This window comes from Paramormyrops kingsleyae, chromosome 6 (genome assembly GCF_048594095.1).
Source record: "Paramormyrops kingsleyae isolate MSU_618 chromosome 6, PKINGS_0.4, whole genome shotgun sequence".
NCBI classification, from domain to species: domain Eukaryota; kingdom Metazoa; phylum Chordata; class Actinopteri; order Osteoglossiformes; family Mormyridae; genus Paramormyrops; species Paramormyrops kingsleyae.
The window spans coordinates 13,334,498-13,357,953 of record NC_132802.1 but is presented as its reverse complement, the minus strand read 5'-3'; the positions used below and the strand labels follow the sequence as shown (position 1 = coordinate 13,357,953).

At 43.1% G+C, this 23,456-nt stretch overlaps 1 protein-coding gene across 17 annotated transcripts in view; it reads left to right on the top strand.

The window, feature by feature from the left end:
• Window positions 1-23,456, top strand: part of dlg2 (discs, large homolog 2 (Drosophila)) — a 218,191-nt gene that overhangs the window by 29,859 nt on the left and 164,876 nt on the right. For 16 of the 17 annotated variants that reach the window (XR_011992173.1, XM_072713670.1, XM_072713679.1 and 13 more), the window contains exon 4: window positions 2,544-2,606. Coding sequence is in view for 16 of the 17 variants with exons in the window: in XM_072713670.1 (XP_072569771.1) it covers window positions 2,544-2,606 (63 nt within the window). In the remaining variant the exon portion in view is untranslated. Of the gene's footprint in view, window positions 1-2,543; window positions 2,607-8,620; window positions 9,156-23,456 lie in introns of those variants that run through there. The other variant, XM_072713684.1, reaches the window with a different exon arrangement.

Sequence of the window (23,456 nt, the reverse complement as noted above, 5' to 3'; positions counted from 1 at the left end):
TTTACATCACACTACTTAGTCATGATTTTTGGACTTGTTTGGCATCTTGTTTGTTAGTTTTTCTTCTACTAAAGTTTTAGTAATTTTTTTGTTTAATCACATAGTATTTTAAATGTGTGAAATACTGTGATGTACTAAGATAATGCTTTGACAAACCAGAAGCATGCTAATTGTATAGTGCATGGATTGTGTTAAGAGGCACTAAGGAAATAATTACATCATGTTTATCTAGCAGACTGTTTTATCCAAAACGAGAGGCTTCCGGCTTTTGCTCAAGTATTTAGCAATGACATCACTCTGTCAACTCTCAGATTTGAGCTGGCGACCTTCTGATGACAGGCATGGCCTTCTACCTCACTGAGCCGCACAGCACCCATGGTGGTTATTGACGTGTAAGATCTGTGTTCCAGAACGGCTGTTGAGCATTGAAATTCAGTAGCTCGACAGGGGCCTAGGATGACATGAGTCCAGTTATCAGCTTTTCCATCAAAAATTTCAGCAAGCAGGGGTAAAAACAGCAAAGCAACACAATAATGATACCATAGATAGGTTTTTACTGGCCGATTGAGTATCTAGCTTCTGGTAAATTTGCAATAGGCTCATTCTACCAGGGAATATCCACTGATTGATTGGTCTTCACGGGACCAACAGTAATACCTCAGTTGTGACAGGGCTACAGGTAAAGCAGAGCAAAGGGGATATACTGTTTAGTAACACTGGATGCTGCGGCTGAGGCGTGGACATGAATTCAAAGGTCTGGATTCTGAGACAAGACATAAAGTGTTTCTTAGAGCTGTCTGTCGTTTGTGCTCCAAAGCTGCCTGTGTCGTCATCCTAGGAGCCTGATGAAAAATGCCTTCAGCAAAGCAATGCCATGTGTTCTACTGACAGTGTTTGAAATTTGGAAACTTTGATAAAACTCTTTGTAATATTTGTTCAACTCCGTTGTCTGGATGAATTCTTGTTTTCAGGCTGGTGCCAGAAAATTATCTGTTGGTGTATCTGGCTTGAGGGCTGTACTGGTAAATAATTTTTCAAGACTTCGAAGAAAATGATTCCTGAAAGGAAAATGAGCGACAGACGACATATCAAAATGTTGCTGTTCCCGAAATGTTTCTTCCACTAGGGGGAAACGAGTTCTTTTAGAAAACCTATTCTTTGCAGAGGTTTGTGGGGGGGTGTTTGGCTTTGGCTTTGGCTTACACTGACCAAGCCCAGTGAAGGGACTGGTTGGGCACATCAGTTTATAGGCAGCTGTATTTTTGGATTTGCATCTTGTAGTCAAACTCGTTCTCCCTGAATCTGTCTGTTGTAACATCATGAATAGCCCCCTATCATGACGTCATAATGTACGATTATTTCGGGCAGAATTCCAAGTGCCACCAGAAGCTGGTGATCTGTAGTCTGGGCGTGTGTTTGTCAGTCAGGGCTCCAGCGGCTACACTCAGCTCTCATTTCAGTTTCAAGGTTAAAAAGCAAGAAGAGAAGTAAAAAAAAAAACAAAAACAAGTATTAAATGACTACTCGAATATGAGGAGTTTCACTCTATACCTTTGGGGTGCCGGTGCTCATTCAGAGCACTAAAAATAGTAGGGGGAGCCAGCTATGTGACAAAAGTGTAGGACTCACAGGGGATCAGTAGAGATCAGGTGAGTTCATTGGGATGCAAGGCCTGAAACAGGGTAAAAGTGTTCTCCCATTTAGCTCCGCAGACTTTTGGCTAATCTACACCCCAGATGAAAACGTTCCATAAGGACCTGTTAATCCAAGCTCAGTGTCTGTCCTCTGTGCCTGGTCGTCTTGTCATGTTGTGTAATGATCGAGTTACCTGTTAGGTGACTGTGTTTTTTTTTTTGTGTGTGGCTGCCCGCTCCAGATTCTTTTTTTAATTTGGCACAGTCTCTGTTTCCATATCTGTGGAAGCTTTTCTGCTTCTCCCATTCCCCCTGCACCCTGACAGCTTGTTTGTGCCCTTGTGTTATACATTGTGCATGAATAATTACTTGTTTGACTCAGCAGCATATAAATTGCTTTGAAAAATTAACTGGAGCGAATGATATGAGAAACGCTCAAGTCGTTTTAGGGAAGGATGATATGTTGTCAGTTCGAGGATCTGAATTTCAGGTCCTGGACGAATTCATGGTTATATCTGAAACAGAATTAAATGAAACCTGCTAAAATCCATTTGTGTTATCTGTTTGACCTAAAGGTCCATGCTTTTGTTTTTCAGGAATATCTGTTAATGTTTCCATGGCACTTGTACCACTTGCACTGTACTATAAATAACAAAAGAATGTATTTCTTTGCGGCAGCGAGAATATCGTGCTGGGATTTATTTATGTTTTTAAGCCCGTGCTACAAAAAATTTCCCCTCTTGGGGGGGATCAGTAAGGGTCTGTCTTGTCTTATTTTCATCTCAGGAAAATCATTTGTTGGGGGAAGGGTGGAATAGATCATTTGATTCCTGAAAAACGGCACAGGGGGTGGAGAGTACATGTCTGATGTTTTTGGTGACCCCTGACTGATCTTTCCTGCCTCCATAGCCCAAGGAGCCCAGCAGCAGTGAGCAGAATGGGAAAGTGCCAGGGGGGAGCACCGTCCCTGAGGTGAGTGGCCCCTGACGCCCTACTAATTTAAGGGGCTTGGGGGTGGAGCTTGAGCTATGTGGGCGGGACTTCTTTTATCTGCCTTGTTGAGAATGGAGCAGAGCGGTCGGCCACGCCCCAAATGTTTGACCCGTGAAATTTGCAGCTGTTGCCTTTTTGAGACCTTTTGTTTAGATTTCTTTGATAGCGTATGATGTAATCTGCCGGTCGTTTAATGATTTAATAACAGGCTACAGGTGGTCCCGTCGTCGTCTGGCAGCCCTTGGGTTTTCGTCAAAGGAGCGGTTTGTGTCACGGACACGTCAGGCCGAGCTGGCTCTGGAAAGAATCCCGCTGTTACAGGCCCACTCGGGGGGCGGCGAGGAGGAGGTGCTGCGGTAGCTTAGTGGGTTGGACACTCTACTGCTTCCTAAACAAGCCCGGAACTGCATCTGCAGTGTCAGCTGACTTCCAGTTGGGTGTTAATTATTAACAACTAATATTTAAATCAGCAAAGGCCTGCCCAAGTTTCCCAGAACAATGTATTTGCAGATGGTGGCTTTTGGAAATTTTGTTTAGTTTATTTGGTGTTATTTTTTTTGCATTAATTATGTTATTAAAAGTATGTACAGGCAGTTAGTAATCTGCTCCACAAACCCATACGCAAGTCAGATTTGACTTAAATTAGATTTACCTTCCCGTACCACCTTAAAAAACACACAAGCCAAAAATATAAAGTACTATGTACCAAAGAACACATATTAGACGAATGAAAAGTCTAAATTTACTTATGTCATCTTTTTTGCATCACTCCCTTTGTAATCTCAATGTATTATGTAATTTCTGCCTTTACTTTGTATTTACGACATATTAAGCATGTGCGGATGCTTCTTGTATAGACGTGACTCATTGAGTGTGCGGCATTTTCATGTTTCATGAAGTTAGAAGTGCTGCATGCTCAGAGCAAAGGTGTCACAAAATGCTCAGTGGGATGGAAACCATCTGCGCGTTACTAGCATGTACTTGTGAACCATGACCTCATCATCAGAATGACGTTATTTGAGCCTGCACCAGACCTTTGGGGCTCAGAGAGAAATGGGACCTACTGGAGATGTCATCATGCTGAATTGAACAGTTGTCCTGCATTTGCGTAATTGAGTCTTCTGTTGTGTTGTTGTGTTGTACCTCTTTACCAAGCTGTGCTGTTTACTATGTAATAGATGCTGCTGATTAGAGTGTAATTTCCTTCTTAATCATTTTGTTGTCCATGGAGCTTGTTTTTTTTTCCTGCTTAATAAAAAAATAAAACTGGGGGCAGTTGACAGTTAAAGTTTTATTAGGGCTCTTGCTGTCAGTGTGGATCTGAGCCTGCAAGCAAGATCTAATAGCATTAGATGTTCTGAAGCAGTGCTAAAGGTCTTGGCGTCAGCCAATCCCCAATGATGCTAAATGCTAACGTACATCAGGGACTCCAGGAATGGCTGATGTGGTCATGGGGACCCTGTTGCTGTTTGTGGCAAATGCAAAGTGTCATTTCGATGATCATGAGTAGGTTGATGGATGATCATGAGTAGGTTGATGGAGGTCAATGATGTAATAGTCCAGTCTGGTGAGGGTGTGTTTGCATTTATTTAGCAGATGCTTTTTATTCCGAAGCAACATGCAGAAGCAGGTCAGCCAGTCACTCGAGCAATTTGGGGTTTTGCTCCAGGGCCCAACGATAGAATTTTTTCCACCAACCACAAGATTTGAACCAACAACCTTTGTCCAAACGTCCAAACCCACAGAATTACACATTATTCCTCAAGAACAAATTTTAAGGTAATTGGACCAAAAGGAAAAAAAGAGAACTGAAAACCAGGAGAGGATATAACATAAGGCCAGAAGACCCGGTGGGGGTTGGTGGGTAGGGGGGGGGGGCAGGTGTGTCACGACTGACGCAGTTGAAGCAGCGAATCGGTCACAAGGACGTCAATATGCCAGACTGATGGCGTAGGCTGAGGATGCGCGTCTCTGTATCTTTGGCCAGGAATCTACCTGTATGCAAGGCAGAGTCTTAGAAAGCAGATACACATGCACACGCTTACCGCCGCATCAAGCCCACGCAGCCCTTCTCTCTCACTCTCCCTTGCCAGTTACTCTCTCTCAACAGGTCACTCATTGTTTTATAAATTTTTTTTATTCCTTTTTAATTTTTGCACCCCTCACAGTACATCACAGTTTTTATTCAATGTTTTTATTTGTTTATTTATTTAATTATTTAGAAAAACATCCACCTTCTAAAGACCCATTTTGCCAACGAGTTTGGGGGACAGTATATTTAATAAACAAACCCCCCCCCCCCCCCCCTGCATTTTATTACGTAATGTTTTGAACAGAATGCAGTGCTATCGCTAAAGGTCTTTTTAAGGGCCTCGATGGGTGAACGGTCCCCGTGGACCCCTACCCTCTGGGAAGCCGCTTTATATGAAACGCCTCCGCGATGCCCGGATGTCACATCCTTTCCGATAGCTACGCTGGTAGCTGGCTGCCGTGACTTAGCTGTATCCCAGCCGCTGCGGAGCCCTGGCAGGGATCCCGGGGCTTATCAGAAGAAGTGGGCGTTTAAGCAATACCAGCGGCGGGCAGAGCTGTTTTTTTTTTTATCATTAACCTGATGTCTTTGGTGTTTGGTAGCTGATATTCTATGTGTGTGTGTGTGGAGGGGGTTACCATAGATGATGGTCAGTGGAGAGCACAAATCGAGATTTAGGCTCTTCCAGAGGACGCACAGTAAGACTAATGTATCATCTTTCCCTTAGCAACCTTGCTGGGGTATAACCCTGCTGGAGAATTTGATTGCAGGAGTAATTTTCAGAATTAAATGAACCAGATGATCCCTATTAATACACGCTGCTTATTGTTCCCATAGCACATTCTTGCATGTGTCTCGCCTTACTCTTTTAATTAAACCAGCCCTGTTGATATCACAGCTATACGGTGGACAGGCGCGTAGGTGTTTTAACAGGTCGAAGCTTTTTCTGTACTGATTTTGACTGCAAATAAATAAGATGTATGCATGTTATTTTTTGGAAATTAACCAAAAAATTAAGCTGGAGAGAATTTGGAAATTGGACTGGCATTTTGTCAGATTGGTTCACGTTTACACATATTAATCTAACAGATGCTTTTGTCCAAAGCGACATACAAGTGGGGAGCAAAGAGCAGGGTCAGGCAGTCTGGGCAGCAGGCCTAAGGGTCGCAGAGAATCCTAACCCACCTTTGGCACAGAGGCTTGATGGGTAACATGTGTCTTCATTTGTCCGTGGTTGTGGGTTCTAATCCCACCCTTAAATCTGTGTTTGAACCTTGTGTGCTCTCCGTATGTGTACAGCTTTCCTTTGTATTCTAATTCCTTTGTGCAGTCCTGAAACTTACGGTTATATGGATCTCTGCCATTTGATTGCCTCTCCTGTGCTTGGTTGTGCCCCGTGCTTCCTGGGATTGGCTGGGGACTCTATAACATTTTAAATGACACTTTAATGTCTTCCTGTGACATCTGATTGAGGGGAAGCCGTCTCAGTGCCGAAGGTTACATGAAGGGCGAAGCGCCTGTGCTGATTGGGCTGTCCGGGTTCTCCGTGCCTCTCTTCATGGCTACGTCTGCACTCTCTGTCCGCTCACCAGAATCCTTAATCATCCTCGGACATCTATGATATTGAGAGCAGTCGATGCCGCTACAGAAACTCTGTTTGTATTGCTGACGAGAAAAACCTCGGACCGGGGGAGGGGGGGCGGTGACGTGTCTCCCGGATGAAATCGTAACATGTCGCGAGAGTGCTGTTGTGGAGTAGGGGGGTTCAGTTATAGGCCAACCGATCTAGACGGGGCAGGTAAACCTTCACTGCCTACTAGAGGCATCTGTTGGGATGGGATGGTGTCAGTGACCTCACGGTCCACAGTTTAGTATTTCACAAAGAAAACAGCACCAGTACATTACACATTTACATATTATAGTGACTTTTGGATAGTGTGTGCTGTCCCTTTAATTTTCCTACTCCTTAGATGTACCATTTAAAAGATTGTTTTTTCCCTTTTATGAGTTTGTGGTAATTTGCATCTGTTGTTAAAATTGTCTGCGGTGTGGTTCATACTGAAATATCTCACAAAAAAATTTTTCCTTTTTTTTTTTTCCCCTTTACCAGATTTACTGCATTTTTAAGCATGATGTGTTGTGCAAGACCCGTTTATTATCCTTCCACAGCTGTATTGATGGCTAGAAAAATAAAAGGATATCATGTAAGTGATGTACAGCTTTCAGGTTTCCTGGATTCGCATATTTGATCATGAGGGTACATATGTATTAGATGGAGCGTTATATAAGCAGAAAGCCGTCTGTCACCGGCTGCCTCGGATGTGCGTTTGATGTGAGGGGGAGATGTCCGTTAACGCAGACGGCCGCACGGGTGAAGGCCCCGCCGTGTATTCTTTGCAAAATGTCGTTGATCAGTCAAGCTTTTGACTTGATTCCGTTTCTAATGGAAGTTGGTGACCTTCTCATGTTTGTGCTGTAGTGGCTTTTCGGAAATGCAATTATTCATCCTCGTCAGGAAGCCAGTTAACAAGCCGGATCTCTCTTCCAATCGTTGGATCACGGTGGATGGGTGGGGGGGGTGGCAGTGGGAGGAAAGAATTGATTAATTATTCATGAGCAGAGTCACATGACTTGACTTTTTTTTTTTAACCCCCATCAATCCCTTTTGTAGCTTCGAAGAAAGCGCCTTTCTGGTGGCTCTGAAAAGGGGATTGGGGGCCTGAGCGAGAAGGCGGGGGGCTTCGGCTCTGGCCCAGCCCGGTTTGTACCGGTCCCAGTTGCCTGGCATATTGCGAAGAGGATATGTATGGCCGTTGTTTGACTGCGATTCCCAGTGCTCCTGTCAGAGCTACAGCTGCCTGGCTGCTGTGCTACGGTGAATAGCCGCCATTGATTTTTTTTCCCTGTTCCCCACAAACCACATTCTCTTCGTCCCTCTCCATTTATTTTAACACTTTTTTTTGTGCTCGTTGCCGCTAGCGACCCAGCCCCCTTTCTCTGTATGTACCCGTGTTCCGCTGCTTGGGGTGAGTGTTTGCTGCGGGTGGGAGTAAGGAGCTGGTTTTCTCACCTTTGTGTGATTCATGATTTAGACCGACAGTGTCCATCCTTACTCACCGCACATATAACCGGCCGGTGCGGGGGACCACTGGCCCCTATCGGAAATGATTTTCATACTTTAATCCCTGTAGGTACTATCAGCTCTCCATCTCAATGCGAAAACTGAGCATATGCTAGTAATAATTTAAGGTGAGGACGATAACGCCACATTTTCAATATCAACGAGTCGTGCTGTCTTTCTGTCAGAGCTACAATGAGCGTTTATTACTTAAGTGTATATATGCAATATAATTTGTGGAATTTAACTTGGTAAAATTGTAGGCTCCTATTCAAGAAAAGCATTTTTGTTGCCTTTTTACTAATTTAGTCAGGCAGGAGGTGTTGGTACAATGACCATTGCATTTGCATTCGGTCACAAACTTAGTCATCTATAGCTTGGATGGTTATTGAATGCATAGTAATTTCTGATCTTGCTCACGGATACGCCACCTGAGTACGACTCCTAATTGGCGATAAGCTACGGCTCTGAATACCCTTTGCTGTTATTATGGTAATGTGGGCTCCCTCGCATTTCTGCCAGCTGACAGAAGACGGGCGCTTTACGTAGCATTTTTTTTATTTAAGGAGACAGTGCATTTATAACGCTGACAACTCAGCACAGATGTGCGGCGGGTTTCCGTATCTCGTTCGTCCGTCTTGCACCTCCTCCCCCCCGCCGTGAAATCCGCAGGACTCATTCATATGATAAGCGGCTCCTCAGAAGTGATTCCTGCCCAGCTGAGATGGCACTGACTCGCCACCGCCGCTCTGACCGTTTCTGACCGAGCGCAGACGGACACGCTTGCACGCCCGGCAACGGTGGGAAACGGGGAGGAGGAGGGGGGGGGGAGGTCGCGGGGAGAGAGAGAAAGAAAGTTGGCAAAGAGAGACGGAGGATATTTCCGAGGCTGCGAACCAGGCTGTCGGTAGTGAGGCTGGTGTGGTGGAAAGCGGAGTCTCCCCCGTTCAGCCAAGCATTGCGCCGCTGGTGCCGGCAGCTGCTCCGAGCGGCCGTCAGCCTGACGGGGAGGAATGCCTGCGAGGGGGCTGGACGCGTCCAAGTCAGTGGCTCTCAGCCCAGAGAAACCAGAGAGAGTCTGAAGCCGGAGGATGTCTGGTGGGCTTTGAGATCGCGCCTGGAGCATGATCGTCGTGGAGGGGGACTCCTGTTCTGAGGGGGCTCGTTCCCAGTAGCTGTCTGTGCCTTTTTCTGCGGTGGTGGCTCATTCTCACCACCCACCCCCCCTTCCCCTCTCTCACACACCCTCCAACCCCACGGCCGCCACCCCCTACCCCGACCCCCCTTTTTATCGTGGTAATTTGGTGGGAATGAATGCGGGCAGAGGTTAAAGCCCTCGCTCTCCAGGATGGACTGTCTCTGTATCGTCACGACAAAGGTAAGTAACCCCGAGCGGTCGAGAGTGTGCAGTTTGCTGCACGAGAATGAGAGTGTGTTGCGGGTGTGAGATGAGGGGGGGGAGGAGGAGGAGAACGAAGCCACCGCGTTACCCCCGCGTAATGTGCTCCCTTGGCTAGCGGCATGTGCCGGTCAGTCGCCGGCTGTTCTCATTTAGCGCTCGTATTTGGCTTCCCGTTTTAGCACGCTGAGCAGGGATGCCGCTTCATCCGGAGTGGTCATCTCCTGCATCATCTCCATGCTATCTTATTTATCCTACTTGTCTGTTTTTTCTTCCCCTCCTCCTCCAAGTTCCGTGCTTCCCCCTTTTGACACCAGTTAGCTTCGCTGGTGATCTTTTGAATTGCGAAAAGGATTAGCCCCGCTGGGACCACCTCCGTTGAAGTGTCATGTCGCAACTTGTCGGAAACTTCAGGCAGCCCCTGTTGCCGGGGTGGAAAAACAATGCCTGTCTTTGAGAACCGGTCGCTCTGGACTGCGCTAATTATGCCGTAGCGAAACAATTGTCAGTGGAACCGATCTCAGCATGTGGATTTTTGCGTGAAGGTGCTTCACAATACCCAACAGCTTTTTTGCTATTACAGTGTTACAATTGTTGTTACTCTATAGCTATTCTGAATGCTGCTGCTTTATTTTTTGCCTAGGTTTGATGTATGTCTTGTGTCTTGTACGACAATTAAATTAGATGCAAGATTCACTTCAGCCACCATACTTCCTACACAAATTCACATTGTACCCTATGTAGTCTCCAGTGGAAAGATTGTTACTACACTCACCAGGAAATGAGAAGTCACCGTTTTTGGTAACTGCATTACCGTGATTCATGTGTATTAATACTGCTGCTGAATTGGATTTACTGCTAAGGCTTTGTTTAAACAGGATAGTGTCGTATTTTGTTATTTTTTTTTGTGCTGTTGATTTGATGGGCAGTTGTCTTTCTGAAACCATTCTACTGTATTGCTGAATTAAATCACCGATTGCAACGTCTGAGGTTGAACATTTTTTTTAATTTGCTTTAAATCTGCTATGTAAGGAGAAAAATGCTACCTTTAATTCTGGAAATGTCATTAAACCCAGTTTTGCACTGTTGTGATGAGTCTACCTTGCGCATGAATTTGTTTTGGCCTTCGTTTGATGAGCCTGATGAACAGATGCGTGAAGCACGCCTACAATAGTAGGAAAGCCCCCAACAAAATATTCTCTTAGGGCTCCTATCCTGCTTCTAGAAGGAGAGGGGTGGGCCTGGTCCCTGTGACATCAGCGCTGGGATTCTAATGGAGTAGTTGTGGTAGCATTTCTGAAATACCACATTGGGGAGATAGAGGTGCAGTCTATAAAGAGGTACCATCTACCAGGAACCTGTTCACTCACTCTTGAACACCCCCTTGCCATTTTTTAATTAGCTAGCAGAAATGTGTCAGCTTTTGTCTGGCAAACTTGGTCTGCACGTAGTTTTATTCTGCCATGTATGTTTCTGCAGAGCTTTTCTTGTGTAGTCTGTAGGGCTCCAGTTTCGATGGTGCAACACTAGAGATGTCATCCAGGGTATGATAAATTTGCCAAAGTCAATCACTTGCATCACCATAGGTGCAAATGTATTGACTCATGGTGCAAGTGGTGTGTCTGTTCTGCCAAAGTCACTTGAGATTTTCTTGGTTTCGCTGTCAGTTTTGCGAGGGTCTCGGTTCAAGTAAAGTTTGCAAGCTAAAGTTGCAAATCTCCAATAGTTTTTTTTTTTTTTTAAACACATACTAAGAGGTCATCTCCAGCACTAGACCATTGGAAGAGTGTAAGCTTTGGAGGTTTGCCATGAAGATACTGCACTGGATAAAACAACAATGGAGAGTGGAGGGATGTGAACATTGAAGAATTCTGGGCAGACTCGGATGTGAAGAAACACCGAATAAGGTTTCTGTAAAGCACTGACTGTGAAGGACCACATCAGTGGCCTCCTGCTTTAGCTGGAAGTCCTGGCTATCAAAGACCGTGGGACGTCTGTTCATTCTGCTGACTCTACTAACTTCACAAGACTGCATGTGTGATTCCCTGCCTTGTATCCTGAGGGTCCTGGCTCTAAATTCATCATATCTGTGATTTTCCTTTCTTCCTACTGAAAGAATTAATTAAGACCATATTTATAGGCAGGTGTATAGCTCAGCGGGTGATGGATTTCTTTCCCACGTCTGGAGGTTTGTGGGCTTGAATCCCTTTGGTCGGCAGAGTAATCGCATCACTGTTGGGGCCCTAAACCCCGGCTGCACCAGAGGTGCTGGATTCTGGCTGAACCTGCACTCTGACACCAAAACTGTGTCTCTCATGCAGAGTAAGACTGGGTATGCAAAAACCAAAGACTTCCAATGTACAAATACCAAATAAAATCTTATTCTTCATGTTTAAATATAATTTAAAAATATATATGTAACTGTACATGCTCCTTAGATCAGTGTGACCTTCCACATTCAGTGTTCTTTGCTGCCTCCTCTTTGAGCACTGATATTAGAAAACTGGACTGTTGGTGGCATCTGTGATTTTCCTCGATACAGACTATAAAAGATCATATCTCTGGTATCTTGCTCTGTTAGGTGAGTGTTTATTGTAGGTCATGGTGTCTGTAGTTCCTTCGTCCATCTCCTGAGAACACTGCTGGATTATTGAAGTATCTGTTTTTACGTGTTCTTTGTTCAACATTAGGTCAGCTCCTGTGCCTCGAACCTCACACCTGGGTAAGGATCATTGCATACATTGCTGTAGATATAGTAGCTTCTTTCCTTAGAACCTCTTGATGGTTGCTATAGCAATGATGAGAGTTGCATCATTTCAAACCAGCTTGCAGCTTTATGGGTCTTTTAAATTTTGAGATGTATAGATTTTCTAGTTCCCCCACCAAATATTTACTACATAATGGTTAGCCTTAACTAGCTTCAAAATTTCTCTGAGCAAAGCCAGCACAAAATTAGTAAGTGGCAAATTTCTTGTTTATAGGTCTTGGAGTGCTGTTGTGTTAAGATCGTGGCATTTTGCCATCCATTCTGTATGCTGTTAATTTACACACATATCCAAAATCTTTGCGGTCTCCTGCTTTATGTTTTTGAATGTCTCCACATTTCTAGTCGACCTTTCGATTAATAAGCAAGAATTCCATTTCCAGCATCATACTCTGGCTAGGTGTTTTGATGATTATACTCTTTTTGTGTTCATTATTATATCTGTCTCTAATTATAGTGTTTTTTTGGGGCTGTCACAAATGAATTCAATGTCAGCTAATAACAGCAGTCGGAGCAAAACTCGGTCTGCATTGTAAAAGACAATTTATGACTTAATATGACACATCACTGCTGTCATCAAACACACTTTAAAGAAATTTTATGTACTTTTCTCTCACTACTTTTTTGTCTCCCGTTCTCTTTTAGCGAAATGTACTTTCATCGATATGCCTTGACATTTTCATCCATGGCTAATTTGTGCTGTAGCTTAAGCCTCAGTAATGGCTGTGTTGGACTTGATTTTTCAGCAAGCTGCTCTGTTGTTAAGCCCAAACGATGTCCAGTTGTAACCCAGTGCATTGCATTGAACTCATTTAGTGTGAATGCATTTTACTTTGATCTTTTGGTAGCTTTGGGGTTCAGCGTCTTAGCGTCTAACAATGTCGAAAGGCTTAACTGTAAAAGCTTGTAGAGAATGCAGCTCATCGACAACCTGCTGCCTTTTGACATATATTTTTGCTTGGAGTGTCCGACATCATCAGAGAAGGTGTTTCTCACAAAGCCTGCGCCTCTGTAAAATGTAGGGTAGATTCTTTCTTTACCCCGGAATATGCTTTTAAAAATTTTGATGACTTTTGATTGACATGTAAAATAAAAGCTAATAATTACTTTGTGTTCCAGAATCTGACAGCATTCTTATAAGGCCTGTCTGGGGTTTATTCTAGAATGTGGATCAAGTCATTGTCCTCACCCGTTTTTGAAGTTCTTTCAGTATTCTCTTCAGTTTTGCAGGCTGATGGTATGATTCTATTTCAGTTCATGCAATTGAAATTATTCACTCTTCCTGGAAAAAATAAAAATGTTTTTGGTGTGGATGAAACAGCAGATTTTATTTTTGTGTCTTTGCCTGAAAGAAAACTGCTTTATGGAGATGACAGGTTGATGAGTCCATTTTCTGGATAAGAGAACCATGTTTTTTTTTCTTTCCATGGGATCACTTTGCTTAAATACATATCTCAAATATGCTGCAATATGTGATAAGAATTAGGATTTCCTTACACTGTTTTTGGCTAATTGCCAGATCACAGTATACCTGGAAGAGAAACATTATTATTAGTGTCATTAATATTCCTATTATCATTTTAGCACATTTTTAATGGCATGTTCAATAATATGTTTATGCAAATATTTGTTTTAGTGTTGCTCTGTATTTCATTTATGGTTCTTGATTTGTTGATAAATGTAATCAGTGCCGAAACTGTTGTTTTCTATATGCTTTCCAACTTTGATTTAGTTTCCCTTTGGTTTTATGGCAAACAGCAAGTGCCAGATGCCATAAATGGTTAAATGCAGAAAAGGGTTTGTGGCACAGCCCCGGCTCAGAGTGGAAAACGCGATTTCCCGTTCCCAGGGCATTAGCTTAATGGCCGCGATGACAGCATCGGCCATGATTTGTGATTTGCGCTGCATGCACCACGTGGTCAGCGGTGGTGCCCCTGTGTCTAAAATCCTGTGTGGAATAGCTGGGTATTTGTCTTGGGGGGGTTGGGGGGTTGGGGGGGGGTTGGGACAGGAGTCAGAGGGAGTGCTAAGACTGAAATCGAAAGAGCAGGCGCTCCACTGCGATCTCCTCGTCCATCCTGTCTGGGCCAGAGGAGTTTCATGTTTCTACAGCCCCGTGGCCTGTTGCTTTTGGCTCTGCAGTGCACTCCACTCTCATTTTTGTACATTATGACTGCTTAGGAATGGACTTTACAGAACAGTTGCCTCATCTTGATAGTATCTACTGTGGATTAATGGAAATAATTAGGCCTTGTGTCTTTCCTGTCCTGCCTTTTTTTGTTGCGGACTGGAATTATAAGGTGCGGCAGACGTTGGTTCTTCACATGAAGTTCGTTAAGAAAAACCTTTAAGGTATAATTGATGCAGCTTTGGGTCCATGCACATAGAGAACATTTTAAAGAAGCACTGTGTCTTTGGTTCCCATAAGTCGGTATTACGCCATCACGTGACAGGAAGTAGGAGCGGTCTGGCGGACAGCACAGCGCTGATCTCCATGCAGGAGGGAGATGGTTGTCGTCGTTAGAGTGTCACACAATGCTGTCAGTGTGAAGGGCTGAAAAACAGAACAAATTAGCCCTGAACTGTAGATAAATTAAAATAAATCTGGAATAAATTCAGAGACCACTCTATATATATTTCTTTTAAATCTGCATTTCTAATCCTGGCTCTGCTGGCAGAAGGCTACACTGAGCAGCAGGTTGCTTCTAAGACAGCAGTACAAAAGAACAAGATGAGGCAGGAGACACTGGGAACAACCAAAAACCAGTCGGGTAGAGGATGGAAGTGACTTTCTAATGCCAGAGATGACCATAAACTTATCCAAGAGTTGCTCATGAATCGGAGGATGACATCAAGTGACCTTCGAAAGGAATGGGAGACATTAAGTGCAGGTGTGAAGTGCACGGCTAGGACAGTGTGTATCAGGCTCCTAGAAGCAGGACTGAGGTGCCAGAAAGCAAGGAAGCAGCCCTTCATTAATGAGAAATGGGGAAGAGCCAGGCTGCAGTTTGCTAATGTGTGTGTGTGTGTGTGTGTATAATTCACAGACTCTTACCCCTAAATTGAGATATGAGTTAAACAAAAAATTGCGCTGTGGTCTCTTAATTTTTCCCAGAGCTATATATATGCTGAGATACTCAGGACTGTCTGCCCATACGAGTCTTTGAATGTTTTGAATGTAATAGATGTAACATTAATGAAGCCACGGGCTGGTTACATAACGTTAGCGAAGCCCACGAGGCCAAGAGGCCGACCTCCTACACATGGAAGGAATTCACCGCACGTCGCGGTGCACCATGCCAGTATCTCTGCGCTGTTGCTGTTTTTAGATAGGCTCTCGCTGGTGATGCAATGCAGAAATGCACTCCCTGCCTGGGTTACCAGAGTCACCTCGCTGGCAGCTCCTGCCGTGGGCTCCTGGGCTCCAGTGTGTGGAGGGGGTCCGTTGATTTTCCGTTCCCCGTTTCGGATGGGGGCGGAGGCGACACCACCAAACGTGTCTTTTTGTCACGGTGATGAAGGGTTTGGCTCCAATCCTGCCAAAAAAAAGGACACTAGCCCTTTGTGAAACCACAGACAGGGCTGTAACAGTTGCTTATTTTGATTGTTCTTTACACTTTCATCAGGATTTAGGTTAAATTGGCCTGTTTCTGGATTGCAAGTAAATTCTTGTTTCCTGTTTGTAGATTTTAACTTGTGACCAGACTGTAGGTGAATCTAGCTTGTATCTGGATTTCAGGTACATTGGACTGTAGGTGATTTTTTTAGTATCAGATTTGAGAACATTTCTAACAATAAATCTGAACATATCAATATTGTATAACCTGTTTTTGTCACTGATGACCATGGCTGTTCTGGCCAGACAGTTGGTTATGCAATGCTGAGAACCCTCAGAGTAGATGGGAAAGTGACAGACAAGTTATACATAAAAAATGCGTGTGTGTGTATAATATAGATACATACACGCACACACACATCTGTTAGTATTCATAACTTTGTGGGGACTCTCCATTCATTTCTATGGGAAAATTCCCTCCAAACACTGATAACCGTAACCCCTACCCAGCCCTAACGTTAACCATAAGTAACCAAACAAAATACAAGACTTTATGCATTTTTAGTTTAGTTTTTTGATTGTAGTCATAGATTTTTTTTTTATTTTTTATTTTTTATGAAACTGAGTTTTCCCTTGTGGGGACCGAAAAGATGGTCCCCACGACGTCAAAATAAGTTTTAATCACATTGTGGGGACATTTGATCCCCACAATGTAATATATACTTGATTCATACACGCACACACAACCACACACACACTAATGCTTGAAGTAGCCTTTAAGAGCCTGAGCACAGGAGTGCTTTATTGAAGTTAAAGGTGTTTGCAGTGTAATATCAGTTTTCCTGCGGCCATGACAGTATTTCTTTCGTTTAACCTCATCAATGGTTTTTCTTTCTTTCTAAACTCTGTGAACTATGTTTTGTCAATAGCAATACCGTAATGATATTAAAGGCTGCTCTGCATATGGAAAGATCATTTGCTCTGTAGTATTAACGTACTAATATCTGTGGTGAAACACAGCTGCCTTCTCAGACTCGCAATGAAATCAACGCCGGTTCTGGGAACCGGTTGGGAATGAGAAGGGATGTTGCTTTTCCCCCCGAGCAACTCTGTCATTCCATGGTGGCTGGTGCCCCAGAAAGAAAGGAGACCAGATACTTCAACTCCCACCCAAAAGCCCTTCCAAGAACTTATTTTGACCACATATTTATTCTCTCCATTACATTTTCCGAGTGCTTCAGAAAGATAAATCTTCATACACGTTTGCTTCACTTGTAATACACACTAACATAAGTGTTCACCATTATGTATACGCATCCTTGAAAACTTGTTTATTTCAGGCAGGATGCAGATTTGGTAGCATTAATATATTTACCCTGGATGGGAGGCCACTCCATGGCAGAGCATACATATTTACATTTTGCTTTTTTTGCAGTCACTTTTATCCAAAGCAGAAAGCACCGTAAGACAGCGTGTGGCTCAGTGGGCTAAGCCTGTGTGTGTGTAATCACAAGGTTGTTGGTTCAAACCCAGCCTCAGCATGTCTGCGTGTCCTTGAGCAAGGCCCTTAACCCCCAGCTCCTTCGCAGACAGCTTGTTTTTCAAAGTTGCTGGAGGTGTAAAAAGAATTTCCCCATGAGGGACAATAAAGGTTAAATTAATTAAATTAAGACAGTAATACTCCCTGGAGTATTTGGGAGTTAGTGGCTTTACTCAAGGAATCAACAGTGAACTCAGTCTTCCACGGATCACTATAAGTACACACTATATACACTAGTTAGCCTAACTGTATGTCTTTGGACTGTGGGAGGAAACCAGTGTGACATAGGAAGAACATGCAGGCTCTACAGATGAAGAACAGAGATTTGAACCCTCAACTATAAAGGCATGAGGCAATAATGCTGCCCACTGAGCTGCTGTGACATAATTGCATAAACGCCTGTTGTAACAGCACTATATAGACATGGAGGCTAAAGTCACAATCCTCATCAGGGATGAGCCATATAAATCAACAATGATCCCCTGTGATCTCTCATGTGGTAGGTAAGCGGCAAAAGGTTTCTGAATATTGCCTTTTGCCTGTATATTATCTATTTTTCTTTCCCCCTGAAATGAGGATTTTATATCAACTACCTTTTTGTGTGTAGAGTTGTGAGATGCAGTCTCAGTTTTCATTGTTGTCTGGAATGAGTGTTTGCTTCGATGATTGTGGCCTTGTCTTTGACAGCCCTGCACAATTGTTAGTAGTGTGTGTTTGGAGAAAAAACAAATTAGCAGCATTACTACAACAATAAATTTGAGTCGGGACCACAGTGTCACCTACTGCATGAAAACAAAATTATAAGATGCTGGCTTGCTGAATTGCGTTCTTTGATAAGATGCTGAGTGATACACTGATATCCAATGGTATACCTTGCTTGTTACCTTTGGTTACACCCATGTGGGCCAGCGGATGTATTGAATGTCAGTGTCGGGAAAGTTAATCACAAAAGTAATATTACAAACAGAGGTGGAAAGTCCAGAAAGTACAGATCCAGACCAAAGTTTTGTTTTAACCAACCAGAGTATGAAGAGTCACAGTCACAGAGTACTCAGCCGGTTGGTTCAAATAAAACCTCGGTCTGTCTTTGTACTTTTTGAACCTGAACATTCCACCTCTGTCTGTAATGGATTACTTTTGTGAGTAACTTCTCAAACACTGCTGAACGTAATGTACCCATCACATATTAGGGGTCCACCTGCAGAAATCTGCCATAGAACCTTTACACCAAGTACTCCAGTCATTAAAGGACCTTCCATAAATTTGAATTTTAAGCAGGTGGAAACGATTTCATTAAAACTTTTGCCGTCTTTTAGGGAGATGGTAGGTCCACTGAACAGCAGAAGATCCTTGTGTTCTCTCTATCTTGTACCTGGGAACAGCAGAGTTCTTTGTGAGTTTCTTTCCTCTGTCCTGAGAAATAAAGAGCACCAGAGGCCTGGAGTAACAGACAGTAATAGTCTGAGAGTTGTGATCCTCTGTGGAAATATACAGACAAACTTTCAACTTAGACGAACTTTCAACTTACGAACTTTCAGACATACAAACGAAGAGGACTGTAAGTCCAAATTGTGTTCGTTAGGCTCCCGTTTCGCCTAGCACGACTTCTGGCCGCTACTCCCGCCACGCAGCAGCTTAGCGTGCGTACTCCCAGCACCCTAGTTCTTTGTACTTACGTATACCCTTAAAATGATGTTGAATAACGACTTACAAACATTTCAAGTTACGAACGGCTGTTTGGAACGTATCTCGTTCGTAAGTAGAGGAGCGTCTGTATTATAGTTGTTCTCCAAGCAGCTGGCTGTCTGGTCAGGTGAGGTAGCTCTGAAGGCTTTCTGTTCGTGCTACAATACACCCGTCTTTTGCAGAAGCAGCAGGGGATCAGAATGCATCTTCCAGGGTACAAATAAACCTGGCTGATGACCACTGAAGCTCCAAGGCTCACTGATATTTTTATTGCTGCAAATAATTGCTATCAGGGATTTTTACACTTCAAGCAACCAAACTAAACAGATTTATTACGGTTACAGATTAATGCAAATCTGTTTTTATTCATCTTAGATTATTGTTTGAGTTGAAATGGTTAGAAAACAGAATTTGTGACCAATTGTGTCTGGGAGAAAAAAAATGGTAGTATTTGCACATAGAATGTAATCTGATTTCTGAGGCTCTGCCACTTCCACGAGGCATATCACAATGGTGTTCTTGATTACAAGAGGAAGAATTGCTAGGCAGTGTTATGATCTGCCTTCAGAAAAACTCCCCAGGGCTGCAGGATCCTTGGGACTCACTCCAAAGTTACAAACCCCAAAGTACCTTCTTGTGGTTCGTTGGCCAAAAGTGGCTCAGATCTCTGCATGAAGATGCTTCTGCCACGCTGTAATGCACATGTGTCATTTTCCTTTGCCTCCAGCACCGATGTGTCATGGAACTCGGCCTCTCTCTCTGATTCTCCAAGTGCGATGAGAGGGTGTAATCAGAGCTGTGTGGAGCCCATGGCATGAGCAGTTTACTGCTAATAACGTTGAAGGTGTGTAAAAGTACTGTTTGGGAATTGCTCTGGGCCTTGTTTTGGAGCATAACTGGTTCCAGTTGGTGGGAAAGAAAAGCCACTTAGTGTGTTTTCTTAAATGCTATGGCTGTAATGTTCCCACAGCCTGTGGAAAGACTCATTTGGCAGTAATTCAGCTCAAGTAACATCTTTGGTTGTTTTTTTTCCTGCTTGCTTGATCGGAACAAAGCGGGAGGTTGAGATATTTTGCACAAATTTGCGTTAAAGATTACTGAAGGCTTGTATTGGTGCTTTTAGGTTATATTTAAAGATACTGTGACAGTACTACTAAATCTAGTTAGCAGATAATTGAGCATTTTGAGGTATTTGGGGACAAAATGCATGGTAAACTGTAACACTAGGCTAATAGTTAACAATGATAGTTATTTATTGGCAGAATCAAGAGTAAAATTAAAACATTACACATGTGGTTTTTTGCGATAAAGACTGAAATACAATACCATGGCTGTATAATTTTAGTAAACATTTGGATCTTAGCAAGTCAGCTATTGTCAGTAGTCAAACATTTAACACAAAGACATTCTGAATATGCAGTTGGAATCAGTTATGGAGAGACTGAATGTAATTTGTGATTTTTGTACTGCGTACTGCTTTTTAGTCATTTGTAGGATATCTTGAAGTTGATGACGCCACTACAGAACACCTCTTTCAGACCCTGTTCAGCTAGTGTGAGGCAGGTGGGTTGCCATATCAAGATGAAGGCACATGAAGTTTAGTAGCCTGTTTTCACAGCCACGTGGGGACTTGGCACTTTGATTTGACTTTGATTGCCAATTCCATACTCGTATGAAGCAGAGTACAGAGAGAGCCATCTGCAAGTGACATTGTGTTTGCCTCTGCAAATATCCCATTTCCTGCCTGTTTCTCTGGACTTCACACCAGAGAATGTAAATATAAACTGTGAATGGTGTGGAAGCTCAGTGGTTCATTGGCTATGACTGGGAGGACTGGTGTAATTAACCCCATTCTTAAGGTCACGGTTCCTGTTACACATGTTTTCATCTCTCTCTTGACTTGAAGATCCTCTCATGTTAGTCTTCGCTGGCCGTTTCTCCATATTTCCCAAATTTTATTCATATGCATGAAAAGCATAATAACAAAAGTAACAGTCTTAGGCCCAATCCCAATTCTACCCCTTACCCCTACACTTACCCCTACCCCTCCGTTTGGCGCGTTCACGTGTAGGGGTAGGGGTGTCTCAATTCTCTTTTGATTGGAGGGGTAGGGGTAAGGGGAAGGGCTAGATAGCCCTCGAAACGAAGATTTTTCGGGACCTCACTTCAAACGAAGGGCTAAGAGAAATTTACAACATGGCTGCCCACTCGAGCAAGCAGACCCATAAATGTTAAGTAATTTTTGCCATTAATAAGGATTTTTATGACATTTTTTCATTACATGTATATTACCATCAATCTTGTGTTTGTGTTTACGGTGATGTTCTGTAAAGAAACGTTTGAAAAAAATCGCTAAAGTTTGCTTGCGGATAGCACTGATTGCACAATATTAGGAAATATATTTTTATGTCATATAACGTTACCCGGTAACTGACTGCATGTTGTAACGCGTTGTTTTGTTTTGCTTACGGCCATATGTGTACATGTAAATGAACGGTGCTTACACTATTCGTACTTATTGCAACATGACAACATTTTTGTAAATTATATTCTGTATAGGGACAGCTGAGGAAACCCGAAGGCTCATACATTTTCAAGGTGAAAATGAACATCTGTTTTTAAAGTCCAAATACGGCGCAAAAAAACTTTGGGAGTGAGTAATCTTTACATGCTACGATGCTGACGGCGACATCTTGGAATTTGTGATAAACATCGGAGCATGTCCTCTGACGTAACGTTAGGAGGTAGTGACAATGGATGATGACGTATAACAGTGTAGTAGTGGTGTCCCATTTCTTAGGGGAAATTTTTTAACCCTACCCCTTTCCACTTCATTTCAAGGGGCAAGGGGAAGGGGTGAGGGGTAGGCAAAGGGGTAGAAAATAGAATTGGGATTGGGCCTTATTGTAATATCTAGAAATGTACTACTTTAATTTAAAAAAAAATATGTTCTATTTCTTGGAAGCCATTTCTTTCATTTTTGAAGAATATACTTTAGGAAGCAGGCCTGACAGTAGCGCATCAGCACACCAGTTTAGCAGAATCCCTTTGTTACTCCTCTGCCCTACCTCCTGACAAGCCATCAGCACTTTCTGAAATTAGCCTTCAGAACGGTTTTGGTGCTCCCAGGAATTCTGTCTAAATTAAAGTAAGAGGATTAATGCTGTCATACTGTGGTTGGTGAGAGAAGGAATCCTTAAGGATGCTATGTGCAACCTGTAACAGAATGTCAGCCCCCTCCCCAGAGCTGCCTTACCAAAGCTCACCGTCAGCCAGCTCTAGCTTCTTTCATAACCATGCCTGATGACCACTCTCATTTTTACTCTCCTGCATGGATACGATCTCTTGCCTGTCCTCGATGCTATTGTATTTTGCACTTGTCTTGAAAGAGCCTAGTCCTCATGGTGTCTTTGATCTGAACAGCTCTCCTTTTAGGTTCTTGCAGTGTTCTGCAATGTGTTGTGTAGCTCCTGCTGCAATGCCAACTTGCTCTTGTTACTGGTCATTCATCAGAAGCTCAACCTAGCTGCACTTATATGAGCTGGATCTTTGACAGCTGCATGCCTTTGATGTACTGTCTGCCTCACGTGTGTGTCGCTTTGGACAAAAGTGCCTGCTAAATAAATAAAATGTTAGAAAAATGGGGAGGTGAGAATTTCGCTGTAAGGGGAATTCCTTCCCTCTTTCAAATTTCCGGTGTTGGTGTAATTTTATTTCACTTCTTCAGGGCACTTTCTTAGGGCTGCAGTTGTAGACACAGATTTGCTTTGTTAGACTGATTGATGTGGATCAGCTGCTGTCTGGTTAATAGGAGAGCATCGTTTTTTTGTTTTTTTTTTTTGGCAAGAGCACCTCTGTTTTTGTACTATACAGAAACTCAGTGTCCTCCTGTAATGGCTCCTTGCCAAAGGATTATCACCCATCCCTGTTTGATGTCCTATTCCGGGTGAGAGTTTGTAAGTCTGTTAGGCCAGGTAACCTGGGCACATTGCCTGGAAGCATTCTGACTCAGAATAACACTTTAAGGGTCATTGGGCAATGTCAAGTTCTCTGCCTATTAAAGGTTTCACCTGACTGATAACAACCTTCCATCACTAACTCTGCATTTACTTAGCCGTTGCCCCTGTGAATGATGACCACATCTGCCCATTTCTCTTGACCCATTAATACTTCTAAACCTGCAGAAAGATTTGTGTCTATTTAATGAGCCTTATTTAATATGGAGTCATCAAGGGAGTTTGGTGAAAGGGGGAAAAAAAACTGAGCTTTGACTGGTAAAATATGTGGAGTTTTGTATTTTAATTTAATAAGTTAATAAGTTTAATTTGATATGGCCCCAGGATTCAGCTGTTTGCTCAGAGGTCAGACAACATACCCACATCCTCCTTTCAGATGCTGAAACTAATTGAACATAATTTTTCATCTCGCCTTGGTTCCGAAACAAGCTTTCTTTGAAGAAGTTCAGACAAGCTCTTGTAATAATCTGCTGGATAGGTAATGACTTAAAACGCCCATTAAATGGTCCTGTAAAAGGCTCTTCATAAAAATGTTTGATGTTTTATAAATGAATGAGCTCAGATAGGTGTGATGCAGTGTTGCTATTGCATGCTGCTTTATTGGGTAATTCTGGAGTGATCATTTGTATCAAGGATGGATTTTCCTCATTTATTTCTCATAAAAAAAGATGTTTTCTTCTATTGCAAGCTAATACTGATTCTTAGAGTGCAATGCTGA